The 23,963-nt window shown below is 44.9% G+C and overlaps 1 protein-coding gene across 4 annotated transcripts in view; it reads left to right on the top strand.

Annotated features, from left to right (window-relative positions):
* Positions 1-23,963, top strand: part of KIAA1549L (KIAA1549 like) — a 254,572-nt gene that overhangs the window by 208,729 nt on the left and 21,880 nt on the right. For 3 of the 4 annotated variants that reach the window (XM_077772817.1, XM_077772815.1, XM_077772816.1), the window contains one exon: positions 21,220-21,570. The exons of the other annotated variant lie outside the window; for it this stretch is intronic. In XM_077772817.1, coding sequence (XP_077628943.1) covers positions 21,220-21,570 — 351 coding nt within the window. The remainder of the gene's footprint in view (positions 1-21,219; positions 21,571-23,963) is intronic. 4 annotated transcript variants of the gene reach the window in all.

Here is a 23,963-nt window from a genome sequence, read left to right as displayed (position 1 = left end):
GAGTTGTATCAAGAGTTATGATTCAAAAATGTCTGGATCAGGTTTTTTATCATCTGTGAGGTTGTCATTTGAAAATTACACTTTATTTCTTAAATATACCATGCTGATTCAAATACTGAAAGATTCTCCTCCCCCCCGCCCCCCAGGATTGGTCATTGTTTACCACAAAATCTTAAAGTGGGATTTTAATGATCCTGTTAAAAACAGATGTTCTGCCTCATTTGAATTTCTGGTTACCTTATATTACATTCAAACTTGACATTTGTGTTAGTGGTAATTATCTTTTATTTCTGTTTTCCTTTTTCATGTAAAACAAATTAATAGTTTTATAAAATATATTTTATATTTTTATATTTATTTTATAAAATTTCAGATGCTTTGGGCAAATCTTTTCTTTTCCTCCAGGTGAAATTATTTAACATTGATTTTTCTCCTCATAAAAATTTTTTTCATTCCAAACATGGCCAACGATTTGAAAATCAGCCTGTGGTTAAAAATCAGGTATTTGAGTTTTCCAGCTAATCTCTCCCTACCAACAGTGAATATCTTTCCTACATGCTTATAGTTTCGGGGAGTTCTTTGGCTTAGGCATTCCTGAAGTATGATAGGATTCTTAAATGTATTTCAAGATTGGAAATAGATAGACAGCTTGTGAGAGCCTAGGCACAGACGTTTTTACAGTTTGAGGAAATAGGGCAGAGATTTCCCTGTTAGTCTTAAAAGAGGACAGTGCAGTTGTTGGGTTTTTCTGTTTTTTAAACTGCTCTGCCATGACTTGCAGTACTGACTTCATACTTTTAGAATGCCATGTTAGTACATTACTTATGACAACAGAAGGAGGAAGATGATTTTTGAAGGGAGGTTGCTCACGCCTCACCCTCCTGTATAAATATTCCAATTATAGATTGCTTTAAGGAAAGCCCTCTTCATTCTCATAGGTTTTTCTTAAATATACACGTCTTGAGAATTGCATGTCATCTCAAAAACATAAGCAAAGATAAGTTTCCTTAAGACAAAACGATCACCTGGGGACCAATTTTAAGAATTTAGATTGTCGTCTGTAAGAATGCAGTTGCTTCCTATTTCTCCTCCTGGACCTTCTGCACTGATCACATGAAAAGCACCTCTCATTTATTGACTGCACACGATGGACCAGCCTCTATTCTGGTCTTTTTATGTAAATTATCTAATTGAATTTGCACAGTCGCCAGTGAGGTAGGCCCCCTCCCTACACCCACTGTACAGATAAGGAAACCACGGCATGCAACAGTTACATCATTTGTCTCCCCAACTCCAGAGCTCGTTCTCTTAACCACAGTGCAGTAGGGCTTCCACATAAACCTACCGCACTATCTATCTGTCTTCACATCATGTAACATATATCCTGTATTTCTGATATCACAGAGAGGCTGGATGTCTCGTTTCATAAGAATCCCTGCATGGATGAGGCACCTGGGTGGCTCAGTCAGTTAAGCAGCCGACTTCGGCTCAGGTCATAATCTCGCAGTTCGTGAGTTTGAGCCCCACTTCGGGCTCGGTGCTGACAGCTCCGAGCCTGGAGCCTTGCTTTGGAGTCTGTGTCTCCCTCTCCCTCTGCCCCTCCTCTGCTCATGGCCTGTCTGTCTCTCAAAAATAAATAAACTTAAAAAATTTTTTTAATTAAAAAAAAAAGTATCCCTGCATGGATAACCCACACAAGCAAACAATAGATCAGCAGATAAAATAGAAAAAGAAGAGAGCTGTAGCTTTTCTCAACCTGATTTTCTAAAATAGCCAGGGCATTCCTGACAAAAGAACCCATTAGCCCCACAGTGTACAGGTTATTTGGTTGGAAGCATGTCCTTCTTCCTACTGGGACTGGGGATCTTGAAGCCAGACCAAGATTTCCAGTCATTGCTGCCAGATTAGGGAACACCAGGGCGACTGGCTCCTTGACATCACAGAAGCAGAAGCAGTGGGAGATTGATTTAATTTCTCCAAAGCTGACTACGTTGGCGTCCCAACAAGAAAGCCTGGGTGTAAAAATAAGTTAGTAAACAAATAAATAAATAAGCAAACAAAAACACACTCGCATCACAGGCAAATCTGAGCCCCTGGGCTGATGGCAGCCTGGATTGTTTCAGACTGTTTCCATAGAGCAGGATGGGTCCGGGCCTGCGCAAGAGAGACTCCGCTTCAAGGGCTTGGGGAATCTCTGTGTTTTGTAGCAACAGTTCTTAGACTCTTGGTCCCCCTAATAGCTAAGGGATGCAACACACTCCTGGCAGTCTCTGTGGCTCACTTGGGTAGTAATTTTCTAGGAGTAATTTTTTAACCCCCATTAGATGAAATGCATAATTTTATAAAGATGTCCAAACTGAACACTGCTAAAAGGCAGGACTATATCTTTAAACTCACTTTGGCATTGAAATGAATTCCTCCCAGTGCATAAAGCAGGTAGAAAAATAGCCTAATATTTAAGAGCAAAAAGTCATCTGTTTCAAAGTATTTTTCTAAGTGTTATTTTCTGAATGAAAGTCATGTAGAAAATAACGAGGTGGTGAGGAGGGAAAAGAAAATGGCCCAAATGTGAATTATCAGGCAGAATAAAGACCCAAGTGGGGTGCCTGGGTGGCTCAGTTGGTTAAGCGTCTGACTTCACCTCAGGTCATGACCTCACAGTTCATGAGGTTGAGTCCCACATCGGGCTCTGTGCTGACAGCTCAGAGTCTGGAGCCTGCTTTGGATTCTGTGTCTCATTCTCTTTCTGCCTCTCCCCCACTTGTGCTCTGTCTCTCTCTTTGTCTCTCAAAAATAAATAAGCGTTTTTTAAAAAAGTGAATAGAAAGGTCTCTCAGAACCAGAGACCTTTATGGACTCCTTCCCCTTAGGCTTCTCTCTAGCACTTTGTCCAAGCTCCACACCCTGGACAAGGTCTCTGAGGACAAGGCCTCAGAGAGCCTTCATGGTAAACCCTATAATGTGGCTAGATGATTGGTCCATTGATGCCTCTCAGAAGAGATGATGTTGAAGGCTCTGCTGTAGGGGCCATGGCTAACAGTCATTCCAGGGGTGCTCTTCAGAGAAAGGTTTGAAAATGTTAATGACAACCAGATGGTTTTGCAATTGAGAAGTGGATGTAAATCTACAAAAAGAGATACTATATCAGGCAAGATTCCGCTGCAGGAAACAGAAAACATCAAGCCGTTGGAACAGACCAAAAATTACTGTGAGGAGTTAGCCGCTTACAGAATCAGTGGAGGGCCGGCAGCGTTCCCTGGGAGAGACTGAGAACAGACACACAGAGGGCTGGCCCTGACCAGGACCGGCTGCCTCTGCCCTGAGCAGGACGGTGGGGAAGTGGGCTGCCCTGGAGCTGCCAGGGAGCAGGAAGACGGGCTCTGGCTCCTTCCTGGACCCAGCCTGCACACCAGTGCACCTCACTGACTGAACTGCGGTGTCCAGCACAGCCACCGCCACGGAGAGGGCCCCAAGCACATGTGGGCCTGTCAGCCTGGGCATTGGAGGAGCACCCACGGCAAGGAAGTTGCAGTGCCGGCCTGCCATCCCCACATGTGAGACAGAGATGAGAGGAGAATTACCAGGCAGAGCAATATTTGGGAAGCAGTGGGGAGAGCTAGTGGGAACACATATGACCAAGGGGAAGATCAAAGCATCTCGCAGAATTTGGTCCCCAGCCACTGGCTGAAGGCATGGGTACGCCGGGCTGTGTGTAATAAGGCTTTGATTTCCTGGCATCTTGGCTCACAAGGCAACAAGCTCCCTTTGTGTCAGGTGAAGGGTGGTTACTAGAAAGAAAGGAGGCCAAAGAATCAGAGTGGCTGTTTTGATGGGCTCTGCCTGCAGAGGAATGAAATATGCTCTGGAAAGCTCCGACTGCTTATAACAGCTCATGGCAAGTCTGAAGCCTTCTAGGGAACTTGTCAATTCTATATTATTAATGGAAGTCTCTCCTCCTCACTCCCCACCACATCACCAGCATCTTATGGTTTCAGGATGATAGTCAGAAACCCAAGGAGACTACAGGATGCCCTACTGCGGCTTGACTTTCCCAGTTTAGAGGATGGCCGACTCTTGGATTCATCAGGAGGCAGAGGGGTGGATTTCAGAATTTCGTCCTTCATCCCAGAGGTGGCCTGCTTGTTGCCCTCTGAACTGGCTGCTCTGGTGTCGACCCCATTCCCAGTGCCATCACCCTCTTCACATCCAACCTGGGACTGTCTTACCTGTGTCCTCCCAACTCAGCCTTTAATCTCTGTCTCCAACCTCTGCCATCTAGCCTAAGCTATTAATAAGCCTGGCTTGGTATGCGGCCTCAAGTTAATTTATGCCATATTATATTTTATCAGGGGCTTTTAATCCTAAGGATAATAAGAAACCAGTCCCCCACAGAGTGCTTGGGTAGCTCAGTTGGTTGGGCATCCGACTCTTGATTTCGGCTCAGGTCACCATTCCAGGATTGTGGGATCGAGCTCTGCATTGGGCTCCGTTGCCGAGTGTGGAGCCTGCTTAAGATTCTCTTCTCTCTTTCTCTCTCTCCCTCTGCCCCTCTTCCCTGCCCACATTTACTCTCTCTCGCTCTCTCTAAAATTTAAAAAAAAGGAAAAAGAAAAAGAAAATTGGTCTCCCTGATTGAGCCCAAGGCAAAGTAGTAAAAGTGTTTGGTGGTGAAGGGGCATTTTGCTGTAGTCCAGATCTCACAGGGCTGGTGGCTGCCCAGATACTTGCTAACCCACAAAAATGGAGGCCACTTGGCAAGTGGGGAGCAGGAAGTGGATTCTCATTGGCAGGTTTGGAAGGGACTGGGCCAGGTTTCAGGATGGTCTTGTGACCTCACTTGGAACCAGACCTCCCCTACAGGCCCAGGACTTCCCTACCATGCAGGCAATTTCCCGCTGGGCAGGAGACAGACAACTTCCTCTTTGGTGTAAGCACACAGGTGCCATCTGCCTGCTCATTGTCTCTGATTCCCTGAGCTCTGAACACTACTGCTGCTACTCGTGGTGCCCGCCTGCCCATCCCGCTGCTCCTGGACTCTGAGACCTCACAGCCTCTTCCTACAGCCTGGGGTCCCCCATTGTGCTCTAGGTATGGACACCCGTAGAGGAAGGGAAGGAAGCAGGATTAGGCAGAGTTAAAAGCTGGGCTGTGGTACAGATACTACAAGGCCTTGGCTAACCTCACATGGCCCCGCAGAGTTGTTCCAAGTGCAGATGGGCTTTTGTACTCTGGCATTGACCAGTCATTGGCTGTCCTTGGGTGAGGTAGCTCTCTTTAGCCAAAGATAATTCCTAGTGAGAGAATTGGCCTTGCTGATTCCCACCAGTGCCCCGGGAGAGCAAAGGCAGTTCCCATTTGACAGCTGAGGGCTGGCCCAGCAGCTGGAGGAAATGTTCTGCTGTCCTGAGCAGCACAGCAACCTCTCCATGCCAGGTCCTCCCAGCGCTGTGTGCTCCTTAGCTCAGCTGTACTCCCAGATCCTTCCAGGAGCTGGAGACCAGCGGACTAATGAGAATTCCTTGGGAACTGCTCTCCTGTTCATTTCTTCTAGCAAACATTGACCAAGTGCTGTGGCACCATGGCACATTATGTGCATTGAACATATGTGAACTCAACAACGTAGGCCCTGAAAGACAAAGAGAAAAATTTAAATATTGCCCCCAAATTAGCGTTTGCATCTATTCTGTTTGTACATTAGAGATTATATATTTCTTTTCACACATAACTCTATATGATTGTATATACAGGCCATGTGTGCTATACCACATGGCTAATTAAATGGCCTTTCAAAGGTCCTTTTTTAACTTTTTAACTCTCTCTGATTTCTACTTCTCTGCTGGCATTAGCATGTAAGCCCCACAGTTGATTCCACCATACTACCTGTGTCGGGAGAAGAGAAAGATGGATTAACTCGAGGGTTTGCCCAAGGTGTTTTATACGCTAGTGGAGCAGACAGGTGGAAAAACATGCAATAGGACTGTGGCAGTGAATTTGGATGGAAGGAGGTCTGTTTCTCTCTGTGCCACAGCTTCTGCAGGTCCAGACCCAGCAGCAGTACTCAACTGCTATAGAAGCCTCCAAGGAGTCCTTCTCAAACACACGCCCTTATTTTTTTAAATTTTTCTTCATGCTTATTTTTTTGGGAGAGAGACAGAGACAGAGTATGAGCGTGGAAGGGGCAGACAGAGATGGAGACACAGAATCCAAAGCAGGCTACAGGCTTTGAGCTGTCAGCACAGAGCCCGATATGGGTCTCCAACTCACATACCTTGAGATCATGACCTGAGTCAAAGTCAGACGGTTTGCTTAAACCGACTGAGCTACCTGGGTGCCGGAAGCACACACCCTTATTTCAAATTCTTCAGTAGCTTCCCACAGCTCTAGGGGTAAGATTAGACCCTCAGCTTCTGGCTCAGGACTCATCTGCTCTGGCTGGCCCTAGGGATACCCTTCTATCTGATGCTCACAACTCCCTAATCCACTCTTAGCTCTAGGCTCTAAGTGCCCTTCCCACATTTGTCATGTGGACCCACTTCTCTGTGTCTTTGCCTGTGATTATCTTTCTGCTCGAAACATCCCTTCCCACCTATTTCATGCAGCCAGAGTTTCTCGGGTCTCAGCCCTACTGAGTTTTGGGGCTGGGTAACTCTTTGTCTGGAGGGCTGTTTTGTGCGTTGTAGGATGTTTTACAGCATCCCTGGCCTCTACCCACTAGTTACCATAGCACCTCCCAGTTGTGACAACCAAAAATGTTTCCAAAAAATTGTACCCTTGGGGCAAACACACTATGGATTGAGAACCAGTAATCCAGGCAATGCTTGCAGAACTTTAACATTATCTCCCCTCAAATTTTTTCCTTGACCCCATGTCTATGGGTCTGACTTATGTGTCTGTCCTTTGTGTTCCAGAAGCACCTGGGATTCACCCTCTTCAAAGCCCTTACTCCTTGTCTTTCATCTGTCGATTTACTTGTGTTATTTCCCCATTTGACTTCTCAAGGACAGGAATCATGTTTTATTCATTCTGGAAACCTCAGCACTTAGAACAGGAATGAGCACATAGTAAATGCGGTGTCTCTATTTGTTGAGCAAATGAACAAACAATTGTGTCAACCCGAAGAGGTGACTCCCAACCTGAGACTTGGAAATATGGGGCAGCTTTATCACTCTGAGTCATATGAACATTTGATATGACTGGCTTATCAAAAGTGTAGACATATGTATATTACTGTTTAAGGTTCAGTGTAAATAGTGGTTAACAGGATGCTTTGGCCAAAATGACAGAAAACTCGACCTGAATCAAATGATCTTTAAATCATGAAGGGAATGTACTGGTATGGTAAATCTAGGCTTGGTCTGACTGGGGCTCCAGTTGTATTTCTTCACATTATGCCATGCTGTCCTCTTTATGGGTGGGATTCATCCACAGGTTAGCTCTACTAGCAAGTGGCTGCAGCAGCCTTGGCCCCATATCTACGTACTCCATTGACCATTGAAAGAGAAAATTTCTTTTTTCCAGACATGAAGCAAAGTTTATGGGTTTTACTATCATTGAGCCTCCAAAGGTCAAGTGCCCACCCCCATATCAGTTACTGTAGCAATGGGGATGGGAGGTTTACACTGGATTTAACCCAGTCAGACCTTCTCATAAGAGCTGGGGTAGGCTAATCCCCCCTTCCCAGACCTCTTGGCTGAGACATGGGGAGAGGAGTGGATGGGTGCGGAGGCCATCACGGTATCTGCTACTTGAGGAACATTGGTAGCGGGGCCTCTTAAGGAGCAATGCCAGCAACACCCACCACATCATCCATCCCTTCTAGTCTTCTCATCTTCCGTAGGCCCTCCATAAAAAGAAAGATGAGAGCAGTGAAAAGAATGGCCACTGTTCCTTGTGGGCTCAGGAAGTCTTGGCTACAGCGAGAAGTTGTGTCTTAGGGGCAGATAGAGAGAGAAAGAGGGATTTGAGGGATCCTATCTGGCTTTTTCAAGACCTGTAAGGATAAAGAGCCGATCTGAGTGGGCGGTAGGGAGCACCTTTCTTGTTACAGGCTCGTGTGGACTTTCAAAACTGATCTACTGTCTCCTCGCTGTCTGCAGCACCAGCTCCACTAGGAAGATGAGGAAAAGCAGGTGATGGCTCCCCTCAAAAGGGCACAATGAAATAGTTCCCATGAGAGAAAGTTTAAATGTCCTTAAATGTCCTCATATATAAAACGGGGATGCAAATGGCACCTGCCTTAGAAAAATGTTGTAAGAATTAAATGAATTAATGCAGGTAAAGCACATAGAAGACACACAGTGAACATTGGCTGTTCTAACTATGGCTAACACAGTCCGGGAGAGGGAGAGAGAGGGAGACTACATTTGGTTCCTTTCCATTCTAGCACTTTAGACATTTCCGGGCTGCTATGAATTTTATCACACATTGTGACATTGTGATTTATGATAAATACATATTTGGTTTTCATCCACTATTCCTGTCACAGAGCTCCAAAGCCCTTGGGGTTTCCCAAGTGATAAGAAAATCAAAGTGTCTTTTGTCACTTAACTCACCTTAATGAGGTGATCTGGAAAGCACTTGAGGATGGGGCTGGTTGTATGTAGAGCCAACCTTGTGATTAGGGTTGGAACTTTCAGTGAAATTTGCAATTTTGCTGAGACTTTTAAAAATTCCATATGTGGGGCACTTGGGTGGTTCAATGGGTTGAGCATCTGACTCTTTTTTTTTTAATGTTTATTTTTTATTATTTATTTTGAGAGCGAGAGAGAGCAAGTAGGGGAGGGACAGAGAGAGAGGGAGAGAGAATCTCAAGAAGGCTGCACTCTGTCAGCACAAAGCCCAATGTGGGGCTTGATCCCACAAACACTGGGATCATGACCTGAGCCAAAATTAAGAGTCGAACACTTAACTGACTGAGCTACCCATCTGTCTTTTGATTTCAGCTCAGGTCATGATCCCAGAGCCATGGGATCAAGCCCCACATCAGGCTCAGCACTGAGCATTGGAGCCTACTTAAGATTTTCTCTCTCTCTCTCCTCCCCTCCCCTCCTTTCGAAAAATATTCCATTTGCATACCTGTTGTGCAAAAGAAGTCACCAAACCCTTAATCTGAGCCCTCCTACCTGTTCTGAAGGATACCAATCTCCCTTTATTATCAGAGAAGTTTTTGAGATACAGGCTCAGGAGGAAGCTGCTGCCTGCACCTGTGACCTGTCCTGCTAGCTCTTCTCCCCACAAGGGGAAGTGAAACCCCCTGGACTCTGGTTTCTAGAAGCAATATTGTGAATATGTCTCTGCTTCCTCAGTGACAGGCAGCACTTGCAGTGGGGCTGTTCTGGCCAGAGAGGTATTAGATAGAGAGAAGCAGTACTATTTTGTGTTGTCCAAAAGACCCTGTTTGGTGGAGAGAAAAATGGACATGGAGTCGGGTCAAGTCGTCATGGCCACATAACCCAGAAATGGATCTTGCTGAACCCTCCACTTGGTCTCTGGGCCCTTGCTGTGAAGTTGCAGGATTTGTTCAGTCTGTTCGCCTTGCTGGGTGGAGCTGTGATCAGCACTGAGCTGAAAATCACGGCCTTGGGGCAAATTCTTGCCTGGGTGAGGCAAAGCGATGTTGTACATACTTGTGTGTCCTGGGAAATATGGCCTTCTAAGACATCTGTCTACTTTGGGGCTCAGAACTCAAGAAATTCTGGAATAAATAGCCTCAAGAGCCCTTCATCCCTCCTCTTCAACTCCATTCTAGATAAGGATGTCTAATGGGGTATCTCAATTTGATGGGGGCCCCCAAATGTGTGGCCATGATCAATGATCCAGTAGAAGGTGATGGCGTGGGTGGTGAAAGAATCCACCTAAGGCTGTTTCCACAAAGGAAACAGAAGTCTCTTGGATACACTGCAAGGGAGTGGTGGGCGGGCAGCAAAGGGGAGGCTGTCTGCCATGAGGCAGCCCGTGGGGGCTGTTTTTGAAGGGAGAAGATGAGCAGGTATAGCAACTTATGGAATTTTCCCTTTCTTGATAACTGTGCCTAGTTGTAAGTAGCCCATTGGTTAGTTAGCATCTATGGATATTTTGAGGTCACCTGATAGGCCTGTCTGTATTTAGCCAGGTAGTTGCTGTGGGCCTTTTCTACATTCCATTGCTCACGCTTGTTTGCCTAAAAGTGGCCTCTACATCTAATTCATTTTAGGCACTTGGAAATGTCTTTTACTGGTAAAGGCTTTTGGGCAGAGAACCTCCAGGCTCTCTTTTAAGATGAATTCCTATTTATTCCCTCAATAAGTGTGTATTAAAATCCTACTATTTGCCATTCTGGGATGTAGCAGGACACACGGCAAAGTCCCTGCCCTCACAGAGCTTCTATTCCAGGAAGAAGGACAGGTAATAAACATCTGACCACACAGACTGTCAGCACAATGTCAGAAAGGCAGTGGAGGAACGTCAAGCTGGACAAGACAATGGAGGAAAACAGGAGGCACTCTTGATAGGTTGGCCGAGGCGGTCTGGGGAAGTGACTTCTGAGCAGAGACCTGAATCAAGGGAGCTAGCCAGGCCAGCCTGTGGGGGAAGAGCATTTGGGAAGAAGATACAGCAAGTGGGAGGGTACAGAGGAAGATACATGCTTGGGCAGCTCAGACAACATCAAGGAAACTCATATAGCAAGGTGCTCCTTCTTGGTAAAGGGTCTCAGCTTCGACTCCTTCCTTCATCTCATCCCTACATCTCATCCCTCAGCAAGTCCCGTGGGCTCTCTTCCAAAACATTTCTTGAGCTCATTCACATCTTCTTTGCACATGACCACTCTAATTTAAGCCCTTGCCATTTCTCCTTCCCTGAATTACTGCAAGAGCCTTCTAACTTGCCTTCCATAAATTCCTGTCACACTGCTCCCTTGCTTAGAATTCCTCAAGAGTTTCCCATTGCCCTTTGAAAACACTCCAGCCTTCTTACCATGGTCTTCAAGACTCTACGTGATCTGGCTCCTACCTGCCTTTCTAGCCCCATCTCCTGACAGTTGGGGCTCCAGCCACATGGTCCATGTATTGACCAGCTCAGGCAGCCCTAACTTAGTACCACAGACCTGGTGACTTAAAACAACTGCAGTGTATTTTTTCCCAATTCTGGAGTCTGGACATCTAAGAACCAGGGGTTGGCAAAGTTGGTTCCTTCTGGGGGTTGTGTGGGGAAGGATCTTCAGGCTTCTTGGATTTTAGATGGTTGTCATTTCCCTGTCTGCCCTCTTTACATGCCTGCATCTAAATACCCTCTTTTACAAGAACCCCAGACATACTGAATTAGACCCCACTCTAATGGCCTCATTTTAACTTAATTACCTCTGCAAAGAACGTATCTCCAAATACAGTTTCATTCCCAGGTCCTGAGGTTAGGACTTCTACATATGAATTGGGGGGGTTCACAATTCAGCCCATAACAGTCTACCTTTCTTTTTCTCAAATACTACAAGCTCTTTCCCATCTCAGGACATTTCACAAGCTTCCCCTATGATCTTCCCGTGGCTAACCCCTTCTCCTTCAGGTCTTCAAAAATGTCACCTCTTCAGAGAGGTCTTCCCTGACCATCCCCATAGAATTAGCAATGTTGGCCAAGCCTTTTTGTTCTGTTGTAATTCAGGCAAATTTTATGATAAAATATATAGGTCTTTAGTGTACAAGTAGATGAGCATTGACACATGTATGTACACTTGTAACCACCAGTCCACTCAAAATATAAGACATTTTTATCACCTCCTGAAAGTCACCCCATTCCTCATGTCACTCAGTCTGCACCATACACCCCATTGGCAACCACGTTCTGATATCCACCCTCATCATTTTACCCGTTCTGGGGCTTCATATGAATGGTATCCATCATTCAGCATGTACTTTTTTGTGTCTGACTTCTTTTGCTCAGAATTCACCTATGTTGTGGCATGTATCTGTCGTTTATTTATTTATTTTTATTACTGAGTACTATTGTGTTGTATAAATAGACCACTGTGTGTTTGTCTACCATCCTGTTGTTTGACATTTGGGCTGTTTCCAGTTTGGAGCTACCAGAAAGCCCTGCCATAAATATGTTCACGTGCATATTTTGTGAACATATTTGCTATTGTCTGAATGTTTGCATGCCTCCAAAATTTGTATGTTCCAATCCTGATCTCCAGTGTGATGGTATTAGGAGGTGGGCCTTTGGGAAGTGACGAGGTCATGAGTATGGAGCCCTCATGAATGGGATTTGTGCCTTTGTAAAAGAGACCCCAGAGAGCCCCCTGATCCCCTGCTCCATGTGAGGGTATAGCAAGACCTTCCAGGTCTGTAACCTGGAGGAGGACCCTAACCCAGCCAAGCTGGCATCCTCAGACTTCCAGAGAAATACATTTCTATTGTTTATAAGCTACCTGGGCTGTGGTATTTTGTTCTGGCAACCTGAATGGACCAAGACAACATTTTCCCTTATCTTGGATAAATATGTAGGAGTGGAATTTCTGAGTTATAAGGTATGTGTCCAACTTTTAAGAAATTACAAGGCTGTTTACAAAGTACGTGTACTATTTTACCTGCCAGCAATGTGACAGTTCTAATTTTACTCCTGAACCTCACCAACATTTGTCGTTATTAATCTCCTTCATTTTATCCATTCCAGTGAATGTGACGTGATACAATTTTCCTAATTGCTAACGATGTCGAGCACATTCTCATATGTTTATTGGACATGTTATGTATCTTCTTTTTCTGACATGTTTATTTGAGCCTTTTGCCCATTCTAAATTGAGTTGTCTTTTTATTCTTCATTGGTAGGAATTCCATGTGTATTCTGGATAAAAATCCCAATATTTTCCCCTGGTCCATGGTTAGTCCTTGCATTAGGTGTCTGATAGAAAATTAGTCTTTGATTTTGATAAAGTCTTCAAGCTATAGAATATGCTCTGGGACCAGGCAGTAGGCCTGAGCTATGTCCTAAGCTGTGTCCTATGTTGAAATACTTTCTAGAAAGAAGGTACTTGGGGGTCCCAGCAGGGCTGCCATTTCCTTCAAGTTTGTTCTGCAGTATTTCAAAGAGAAGCTGAAGTAACAGGGATACTTAGCCCCTGTGTGGGCTGTCCTAGGACGGCACAGAAAGAATCACAGATTCTCACTCTCTCCAGTAGGCGCCAGGACTCAAGCCCGGGGGGCTCATGTGTTCAGGTGTGGAAAAGAAATGGCCTTAATTTCTTCTAAATACCTATGAATGGCCTTGATGTTGAATGATGACATACTGTAAGAGTCCAAGATCTTCAATATGTGCCTGTGCTCTGACCCCATAATTCTACCTCTAGCGGTTTAACCCAGGGCTGAATCCATGGTTTATGCAGAGTGTTAATCACTAGTATACATATTTCAACTTTGTTTCTATAGGAAGATGTTAGGATACCACCTAAAATCGTGGACTATTGCATATAGTCTGAAAACTCCATATAGCAGAATGCTATGAAATCATTTAAAGGTATTCCCTATAATACATACATATAGGTATTTTTTACAGATCATTTTTATTTTTTTATTCTTATTTATTTTTGAGATAGAGGCAGAGCACAAGCAGGGGAGGGGCAGAGAGAGGAAGCCACAGAATCTGAAGCAGGCTCCAGGCTCCAAGCTGTCAGCTCAGAGCCCACTGCAGGGCTCTAACTCACCAATTGTGAGATCATGACCTGAACCAAAGTCTGATGTTTATCTGACTGAGCCACTCAGGTGCCCCCTTATAATACATATATTTACTGGCAGAGATATTTCACAATATTGTTGTATAAAAAAGTTTTCAAAATATTATATGTAATTCCATTTTATAAAAACCTTATATATGTATATATATGTGTGTGTGTGTTCTGTTTATAAAATCATGACCCAGATGGCTCAGTCTGAGAGAGTGTCTGTGTTAACAAAAGTATTTTTTAAATACGTCTGCTCCTTCACTCATATTTCTCATACAGGAAGGCTATTATATCATGCCCAGTAATACTTTTTAAATTTCATCAATTCTTCTCCCAATCACATGTCATAGCTGTTTCTGCATCTCTCTCCAAAATCCCACTTAAAAATCCTGCAGCCCACACCCCTTCTGCCTGTTCTTTCTTTTCTATCTCATATTTTCCATCACGAAAGCTGGAGAATATGTGTGGCCAATGCTGGGCCCTCCTTGGAAGGGGGGAGGAGAGAAACCTTCTTTTTTTTTTTTTAAATTTTTTTAATGGTTTATTTATTTATTTATTTATTTCTCGGAGAGAGAGAGACAGCGTGAGCAGGGGAGGGTCAGAGAGAGAGGAAGTCACAGACTCTGAAACAGGCTCTAGGCTCTGAGCTGGCAGTCAGCACAGAGCCCGACGCGGGGCTCGAACCCACGAACAGCGAGATCATGACCTAAACCAAAGTCGGATGCTTAACCGACTAAGCCACCCAGGCGCCCCAAACTTCTTTCAATTGACCCAGGAAGGGATAGTGGGAATGGGGGGGGGGGGCAGTTGTTGGCAATGCTCCAGCATTGGTAATCTTCCTCCCATTTCATATGCATAGGAAACATCTGGAAAGATATGCACAAAGGCCAAAATGTTAACAGTAGTTATTTCTGGTGCTAGGATTATAGTGGATTATAATTTTCGTCTTTTTGCTTATCTGTGTTTTCTAATTTCCTGCCATGAACAGACATTTCCTGATTAACTTCTTAGAATTTTTATTGAAGCACATCTTGATTCATTTATATAAATAGATTTTTAAGAAAATTAGTTCCCCAGTGCTTCACAAGAGTATGAGGTTGGAGAAGCAAGTATAGTGAACTTCAAGTTAAAGAGGTTTAAAAATATATTATCTGTCCCAGACGCAGCCCCCAACATTGTACCCAAGCCAAGCATCTGTCAAAACTGGGAGTTTTGTCTTTGCTCCTGTCTCCCCCTTTTTGTCAAATAAAAACAAAAGGTATTTTCAGAAATGTGCAAGTTAGGGAGACGGGCTTGGGACAAGTTAAGTCAGCAGACATGATATGCCTATCTGGAAAATAGATACAACCATATGGTGCTCAGGGATGGATGAGGTAGCATGCTTGGAAACCCCAGTACGAGGCTGGCCCATTACAGGTGCTCAAGTACATTCGAGCATGTGCTATGTTAAGTTCTTCCACTCAAAAGACAATTCCTGGTTGCGGCTTTGGGCTAAGCCCTGGAATGGAGGCTGTGGATATAGGGATGAAACACGGGCTCAGCCCTATAGGCACTCCCAATCTATGGGATGAGGCAGATGACAACAATAATGATAGTAGCTAATAATTATCAAATGCTGATATGCCGAACACTCTTAGAAGAGACACTCTTATATTTATGTATTGGTGTTTTCTGTCTTTCCGATGATCTATGAGATAGGTTACCTCGGTGATCATTTTATAGTCTGTCTTCCTGGTCACAGAAGTCTGTTTGTCCCTCTGTCAGAGCCCATATCTGTGGTATGGTAATGGCTCTATTCAGATATGTACAATGGGTACTGGTATCAGGTGCCCCAATTATTAGTGGTACTAGTCAATTACCGAAGCCCCCGATCATGATTGGCAAATTCTCTGGGTTCAGATTCCAGCTCTGCCAGTTATAGGCAACATATTCAATGCCCCTATTTCTTCATCTGTAAAATGAGGAGAATCGTAGTTGCTACCTCATATTACTGAAAGAAGTGAATCTATATAAAGCACTTAGAACAATGTCTGGCACATAAGCTGTGAATAACTGTTAGCTGCTGCTGTTGTTGTCTTTGTTATTTGTCTCCTCCTATATACTGGGAACATCTTGAGGGCTGGGTCACTATCTTATTAATTGCTGTATCCACAACTGTCAACCCAAGGCCTAGTTGAAATAATAATTGTCTGTTAAGTTAAAGAGCAAATTTATCACTGCTTCATGGTGGGGAAGGAGGTTGGTCATGAATATTCCCTTCATGAGTAGGCATTGGATTCCCCCAGAGGAACCCAGGCCCCCCTGGAGCAGATAGAGTCCAAGAAACAGTAAATGTGAGAACTAGAAGGTTCTTCACAGATTAAAGATCAACCCCCCCCCCATTTTATAGATGAGAAGACTGAGGCTTAGGGAGTTCATGTAACTTGCCTGTGGGTCATGCAGCTCATCAGCACTGGAATGAATGTGTTAGGCAATTTGGGCCCTTTAACGTAACCTCAGGTTCTACCCCATGGGCAGCTGGACAGGATTTCTTATTGGTTTAATTTCACAAAGCTTTTTTGGATATTCCAGGTTTCTAATGCTAAGCTCCTGAGAGACAGAGGTGAGATGGCCTCAGGGATCGTCCAGACTTGGACAAGACAGGCATTAAATAAGCAAATACAAGTGTGATGAGGGGCAACCCAGGCTATAATGAGAGCTTGTCTTGTTTCCATTGGTAGGTGTGAAGAGACTGAAAAACCAAGTGAGAAGAGTGGGAAAATAGGAGGAGGCTGGAGCAAACATATCGAGGCTATTTGGGTTATAACTGTGGGCCCTCCCGTTAAAGGGAAGAGCTCTCCCATATGAAATAGAAACCCTGGGGTGGGATGCAAAGGCTGACGTCTGTTGGGGTGTTGTGGGGCGGTTGCAGTGAGAGCCTGGAGAATATCCTCCCCAGCCAAGGTTATCTCTCCCCAACAGCCTTACTCAGAGAACCAACCCCCGCCCCCAAGCCAGCACAGCCCCACCCCCAGGCTCCTGGGAGAGCTACAGAGTAGGGGTTGTTGCTAAGAAGTATATTTTTGCCCTGCTTAAGACACAACTATAAATTCACATAATAGATCCACCAATATGACTGAAAATGCATAGCACAGCTCAGGGGTGGGAAAAATCATAGCTCACCCCAGTGCCGTTAATCTTCCACCTGGGAGTAGTTTAGCATTAAGCATCCATTATTTATTACAGAGACAGAGGATGTAGGGAGGAAGGGCAGCGTGTGGGTAGCAACCGGTATTGACAGGGAAATGTGAGAGACAACGTGATGCAGCAGGAAGTGCAAGGGCCAGGAGCTGGGAGAACAAGTCTCTGCCATTGCCAGCCTGGGGGACTTTGGGTAAGTCACTTAAACACTCTGGCCTTGATTACCTCATCTGTAAAATGGGGCTTGAATTAAATAGTCTCCTCAAGTCCTTCCAGGGTCTGACATTCTATGCAGAATGTTCTATGCATTGTGAAGAAAATTTCTGTCAGAAGTTGCATTTACTACCCTAGAAGGAGTCCCCAAGCCTTCAGGGAGCACATTTCTGGGAGAGCGATCTCAAACCTTTCCCTAAAGATCTCCAATTTGTAAGCCTCATGGGGGCATGTGCCCAGGTATGAAGTGTCTTGGAGTTTGTTTATTATGGCAAAAGTAATTTTGCCCTCTACTCCAGAACCTATTTTTGCCTGTGTTCATATCAGAATAGTATTCTCAGTTCTTACTGTAGATGGTTATTGATAAATCTAGAATTGAAGGTTGACAGACCTCATCTTTTGATCTTGAACTAGGGCCAAGCCTTAACTCTGAGTGATATGATTACAGGAAATGTCTCCTTTCTTTTTTGTGTTTTCTGTATTTTCTATTTCTTCTCTAATGCGCTTATGTTAATTTACTACTAAAGGAAAATAAATATATTTTTAAAATAGGAAAAATAGGGACACCTGGGTGACTTAGTCGGTTAAGGATCTGACTTTGGCTCAGGTCATGATCTCATGGTTCATGGGTTCAAGCCCTGAGTCAGGCTGTGTACTGACAGTTCAGAGCCTGTAGCCTGCTTTGGATTCTGTGTCTCCCTCTCTCTCTGACCCTCCCTCACTCACACTCTCTCTCAAAAATAAATAAACATTAAAAAAAAGTTAAATAGGAAATCTAAATTGCTGACCTTCAATGTAGGTTTTAAGGAGGGAAAGACTTCCCTTTGTGAACAAGCTCCCTGATGACCTTTTCTTGTGCTCCATCTCATGTATCCAGTTTATGCATAGTAATTACACGAGAAACAGGTGTAGGTTAATATATAAAAGTAATAATAATGACGATTATGGTGATGATAGTGGCTATTATTACTGTGTTTCGCCTGTGTATGCTACAGTTCTAAACTCTCTGTGTGTATCATCATGTATAAACCTTGTAAGATCCCTGGAGGTAGATGCTATTATCCTCATTTTACAGGTGAGGAAACTGAAACGCAGGAAGTTAGTTAAGTAGCTTTCTGGGTTGGAAAATCTTTCATGCCCTGTCTTTTATCTTCTCAGTACACCTTTTAGATCTGGCCTGGCTGCAGCCTCCGCCCTACACAGCAGTAACTTGACCTTGTCACCTTAGCAGTCCCTTGGCTTTTATTCTGCCCTAGGGCTTCTCTGTCTCTGTTACGCGGTACACCCTTGGGAGCCTGTTGTGCCCATCTGGTGCCTGCACAGATCTCAGAGTGCAAGGACAATTTCTAGGGCAACCCTTGACTGTGGGGACTGAGGACTGGTAGACAAAATTTTGTTCTACGATCTTAAAGCATATTCTACTTCATTCCTGGGAGGGTCCCGGTGGGAGGCGGGATTAAGCTTCAGTTGCCCACAGCAATCATTAATTTAGTACCTGTCCTTGATTGGCTTTTTTTCCTTCCCCCAATTTACTCATCCTAGGCCCTACTCCCATTCCCTGGAATTGTTTTCCAAAATAAATAATCTGTGTATAAAGTATGTCTCAGGTCCTGCTTTTCGGGGGAAGCTAAGACATTGTCAACGGTCACACAGCTGTTAAACTGTGGCATCAGGGTAGGAGAATATTCATTCCTTGTAAAATGGTAATAAACACCCAGAACCAGGATGTAAATACATAAATCTTTTTAAGTGGGCATGTGTGCATGAAGATGTTTACACGCACATCCGGATAGGCTTGGGAGTGGAGTAAGTCCCTCAAAGGTTAATGGATTTTTAGATTTTCTTCCCCCTCTGACTTATCTGTATTGTTTAATTTTGCTAAAGTGGCAGTGTGTCACTTATGTCATAGATGGAGAGCAGGATGGCAAACTGATCTGTGCTGAATTATTCTCACAGAATGGTCACGTTCTTTTAGCAGACAATAGTAGCCACAGACATGCTTGAAGTGAACATGGATTAACCACTCTCCCACAACCTCCCTCTCAGGGTATCACAAAAATAAGTCTCAGACCAAGAGACCAAGACACAGGCAGACTGATTGAACAAGCATTCATTAGCAGGCAAGCATAAGACAGTCCATGCAGCCTGCTCTGGAAGCTGATGGTGCCCTGGCCCCTGCCCACCCCTGCGGCTGCTCCCCAAATGGAAGGTTCACAGGAAGAAGGCGGGGGAACATTCCAGATCAGTCAGTCTCAAACTTGAGCAGGCATGAGAATCTTCTGGAAGGCTTGCGAAAGCACAGTTTGCTGCCTGCCCCAGAGTGTGCACCACACTTTGAGATCAGTGGTCTAGAGGCAGGATTTTGTTGCTTTCTCTGATGATTGGCAGCAGGCAGCCAGCAGTTCCCTAAAGGGCTGGACACAGGACCATTTAGAGTTAGTCTAGAGCACCCACTTAGACTNACCTTTTAGATCTGGCCTGGCTGCAGCCTCCGCCCTACACAGCAGTAACTTGACCTTGTCACCTTAGCAGTCCCTTGGCTTTTATTCTGCCCTAGGGCTTCTCTGTCTCTGTTACGCGGTACACCCTTGGGAGCCTGTTGTGCCCATCTGGTGCCTGCACAGATCTCAGAGTGCAAGGACAATTTCTAGGGCAACCCTTGACTGTGGGGACTGAGGACTGGTAGACAAAATTTTGTTCTACGATCTTAAAGCATATTCTACTTCATTCCTGGGAGGGTCCCGGTGGGAGGCGGGATTAAGCTTCAGTTGCCCACAGCAATCATTAATTTAGTACCTGTCCTTGATTGGCTTTTTTTCCTTCCCCCAATTTACTCATCCTAGGCCCTACTCCCATTCCCTGGAATTGTTTTCCAAAATAAATAATCTGTGTATAAAGTATGTCTCAGGTCCTGCTTTTCGGGGGAAGCTAAGACATTGTCAACGGTCACACAGCTGTTAAACTGTGGCATCAGGGTAGGAGAATATTCATTCCTTGTAAAATGGTAATAAACACCCAGAACCAGGATGTAAATACATAAATCTTTTTAAGTGGGCATGTGTGCATGAAGATGTTTACACGCACATCCGGATAGGCTTGGGAGTGGAGTAAGTCCCTCAAAGGTTAATGGATTTTTAGATTTTCTTCCCCCTCTGACTTATCTGTATTGTTTAATTTTGCTAAAGTGGCAGTGTGTCACTTATGTCATAGATGGAGAGCAGGATGGCAAACTGATCTGTGCTGAATTATTCTCACAGAATGGTCACGTTCTTTTAGCAGACAATAGTAGCCACAGACATGCTTGAAGTGAACATGGATTAACCACTCTCCCACAACCTCCCTCTCAGGGTATCACAAAAATAAGTCTCAGACCAAGAGACCAAGACACAGGCAGACTGATTGAACAAGCATTCATTAGCAGGCAAGCATAAGACAGTCCATGCAGCCTGCTCTGGAAGCTGATGGTGCCCTGGCCCCTGCCCACCCCTGCGGCTGCTCCCCAAATGGAAGGTTCACAGGAAGAAGGCGGGGGAACATTCCAGATCAGTCAGTCTCAAACTTGAGCAGGCATGAGAATCTTCTGGAAGGCTTGCGAAAGCAGTTTGCTGCCTGCCCCAGAATGTGCACCACACTTTGAGATCAGTGGTCTAGAGGCAGGATTTTGTTGCTTTCTCTGATGATTGGCAGCAGGCAGCCAGCAGTTCCCTAAAGGGCTGGACACAGGACCATTTAGAGTTAGTCTAGAGCACCAGCACTTAGACTACCAGACACTGTGGATTCTTTTACCTAAAGTGCATGCAGGTGGAGAATCTCTCTACAGGCCTTAGAGATTATCATTAATGCTGTCAGTGAAAAACCATTTCTCATCATCTTTATGAGAGTTAGCAAAGCCTGCTGCATCACTTGAGCTATGGAAAAGTGAGGTGTGCAGGGATAGCTGGAGTGTGACCCTACCGACATAATGCTAGCTGATCACTCCTGTGAGTGATTTCCAGACAGGGCAGCTAGGAGATAACATAAATGAACACTACACCTGATATCGCATGTCCACGCTGAACATTTTAGAGTAAGTACAGACAACATTCATGGCAAGGACAGTTCATTAACAAATCATGGGCATGTGTTTGATCCCACAGACTGAGCCTGAGATCATAGAGGAAACCAACATTGACAGGGTGAATGAGCCTCGGGGCTATGCCCGATCAAGGCAGATGAAAGGTCACTCGGAGACCTCCACACTGAGCTCCCAGCCCTCCATCGACGAGGTCAGGCAGCAGATGCACATGCTACTGGAGGAAGCCTTCAGCTTGGCATCTGCAGGCCATGCGGGCCAGAGCCGGCACCAGGAAGCCTACGGCTCAGCACAGCACCTGCCCTACTCGGAGGTGGTGACCAGCGCTCCAGGAACCATGACGCGGCCCAGGGCAGGGGTGCAGTGGGTACCCACCTATCGCCCAGAAATGTACCAGTATAGTCTGCCTCGGCCGGTAAGTCAGATGCCCCATCCACCTGCCACCAGCCGGTCAGCTCCGCCCAGGGTGTTAACGACAGGGGTCTCAGAGTGGGGACTTCTTGGGATTTGGAGACAAACTTTTCTGGACCCTCATCCCGTCCTCCACCCATGATCCAAGCCTAAGCCTGTGGGCACAAGCACACAGGCAGCCCTTACATCAAACCATACTGCATTTTAGAATGAATTTCCTTTTCTACTGTCCCTCCTGTAAAGGGTTGACCTCATTCTTCATGCACTGGTGGATTCCTGCATCACCAAGCGTCAAGACCCATTTCAGATGTCAAGACACGTTGCAGAGCTGCATGTTAGCAGCACATGCGCCTGGTGGCTCAGAGCAGAGGCTCCAGAGGCAGGCAGTTTGACTTTGAATCCCTGCCCTCTTACTCACTAGCCTTGGAGACATCACTTAAATTTTCTACCAGTGAAATGAATAAGAAAAACAACTCACTTCCTAAGGTTGTTGTAAAGATTAAGCGAGTTGATGTATCTGAGGCACTTAGAAGAAAGCCAGGCACACGAGGGAGATGCTACAGCAATGCCACTCACGATTATTTCATTTAGTGGTAACTGCACTTCTGTATTTGAGAAAGCGCCCAGTGACTAAAAGCTTCCATGATTTAAACAACAATTTTAATTAGTATGCATCTCATTCATTACCATAGCATCTAAGATGTCTTTTTTAAAAGATGGATAAGCCATAGACCATAATAAACAATGCCATGTGCATGTATAGATTCCATCCTTGTGATAGTCCATGCCTTATACCCAAGGATTACTCATTAATAGAGCTTTATAAATTGTCGTTGTGAAATGTAATTACATAACGAAAGTCAACATTTATTGAGTGTTTTAGTTACTAGGTATTGATCGTGTGTATGTTAGCTCATTTATTTAGTCCTTACTACAAGCCACCGAGGCAGGTACTTGTTTTGTCCCTATTTACAGATGAGGAAATTGAGGTTACTCACATGCTCAAGTCACACAGGCAGGAAGGGGCACAACTGGGACCCAATGCCAGGCAGTCCGGCATCAGAGCCCTTGTGCTTAACCAGCATGCTGTTTGTTCTCCTCTGTGCTATGTTGCATTGCCTCTTTCATTTGCAGTAGACTATTTAGGACATCTGTGGGCTTGTGGAGTTCTGTGATAATTTCACACCCCTACCCTCCACGGTCCATATCACATAGGCACTTAATAGATTGCTCTTATCCTACATAACTTAATAGATTGCTCATATGCTACATACCTGCACACTATTGTGAATTTCCTTATTGTTCTCCTTTGCTCCAGATTTCCCCTCTCCTCCAAGTCACTGAGATGTCTCCCCTTGACACTGCTCCTCATTCCCTCTGTCGGTCCTTGAATGTCTGTGTCTAGCCTTATCCTTCCTGTTGGCTGATCTTGAACGGGAGAGACTGAACCTCTGGGGCAGGCTGGCTGGGTTTGCTTGGGGCCATCATCGCTGGAAGGCTTTGTCCTTAGGTTGGCAAGTGCAGAATTTCTATTCCGTCTTTTCACTCCATGGTGATCAGGCCCTGGGAATTTGACTCACACACCAATTAGGCTCCCAATAACTGATTTGTTATTAAGGATTCAAATTTACAAACCTGCAGTGTGAAGCTGGGTGACCACAGAGGCCAGAATACTTCCATTTGCTGGTCAGTGTGGTCTTTCACTAAGTAAAAGCCAGTCTGAGGAAAGTAAGACATTGTCAGAAGGAGGGCCATCTTCTCAGTCTCTGATACGCAAATCTGGAGAGTGCAGGCAATAAAGGACATAGGGTAAACACAACCATCTTTTTTACATCCCTTTTTTTTTTAATTTTTTCTTTAATGTTTTATTTATTTCTAGGAGAGAGAGAGAGACAGCGTGAGCAGGGGAGGGTCAGAGAGAGAGGGAGTCACAGACTGAAACAGGCTCCAGGCTCTGAGCTGGCAGTCAGCACAGAGCCCGACGCGGGGCTCGAACCCACGAACCGCGAGATCATGACCTAAGCAAAAGTCGGATGCTTAACCGACTAAGCCACCCAGGCGCCCCTTACATCCCATTTTCTGAGATATAGGTAGAATATGACGCAAAATTCTTAAAATATTTTAACCTAAAATGGAAGATTTTGGGGCAATGCCCGGATCTCAAGAATATGAGTTAGTCCCTGCCATCAGGGGGGTTTGCTGGATATGTTCAAGAAGCACTGCCTTCCGGAAGAGTGTCAGCAATTCTGGAGCCACATGCTCTTCTCAGTTGAAGTCCAAACATCCTTTTTTTCCAGAAAGAGTGAGAAAAATTCTCACTGACCCTTACAAATCCATCAAGTTTAAAATACTTCCCTTTGGAGGCACCTGGGTGGCTCAGGTGGTTGAGCATCCGAC

This window comes from Crocuta crocuta, unplaced genomic scaffold (genome assembly GCF_008692635.1).
Source record: "Crocuta crocuta isolate KB4526 unplaced genomic scaffold, BGI_CrCroc_1.0 scaffold382, whole genome shotgun sequence".
Taxonomy (NCBI): domain Eukaryota; kingdom Metazoa; phylum Chordata; class Mammalia; order Carnivora; family Hyaenidae; genus Crocuta; species Crocuta crocuta.
This window is presented reverse-complemented; position numbering and strand designations above follow the sequence as displayed.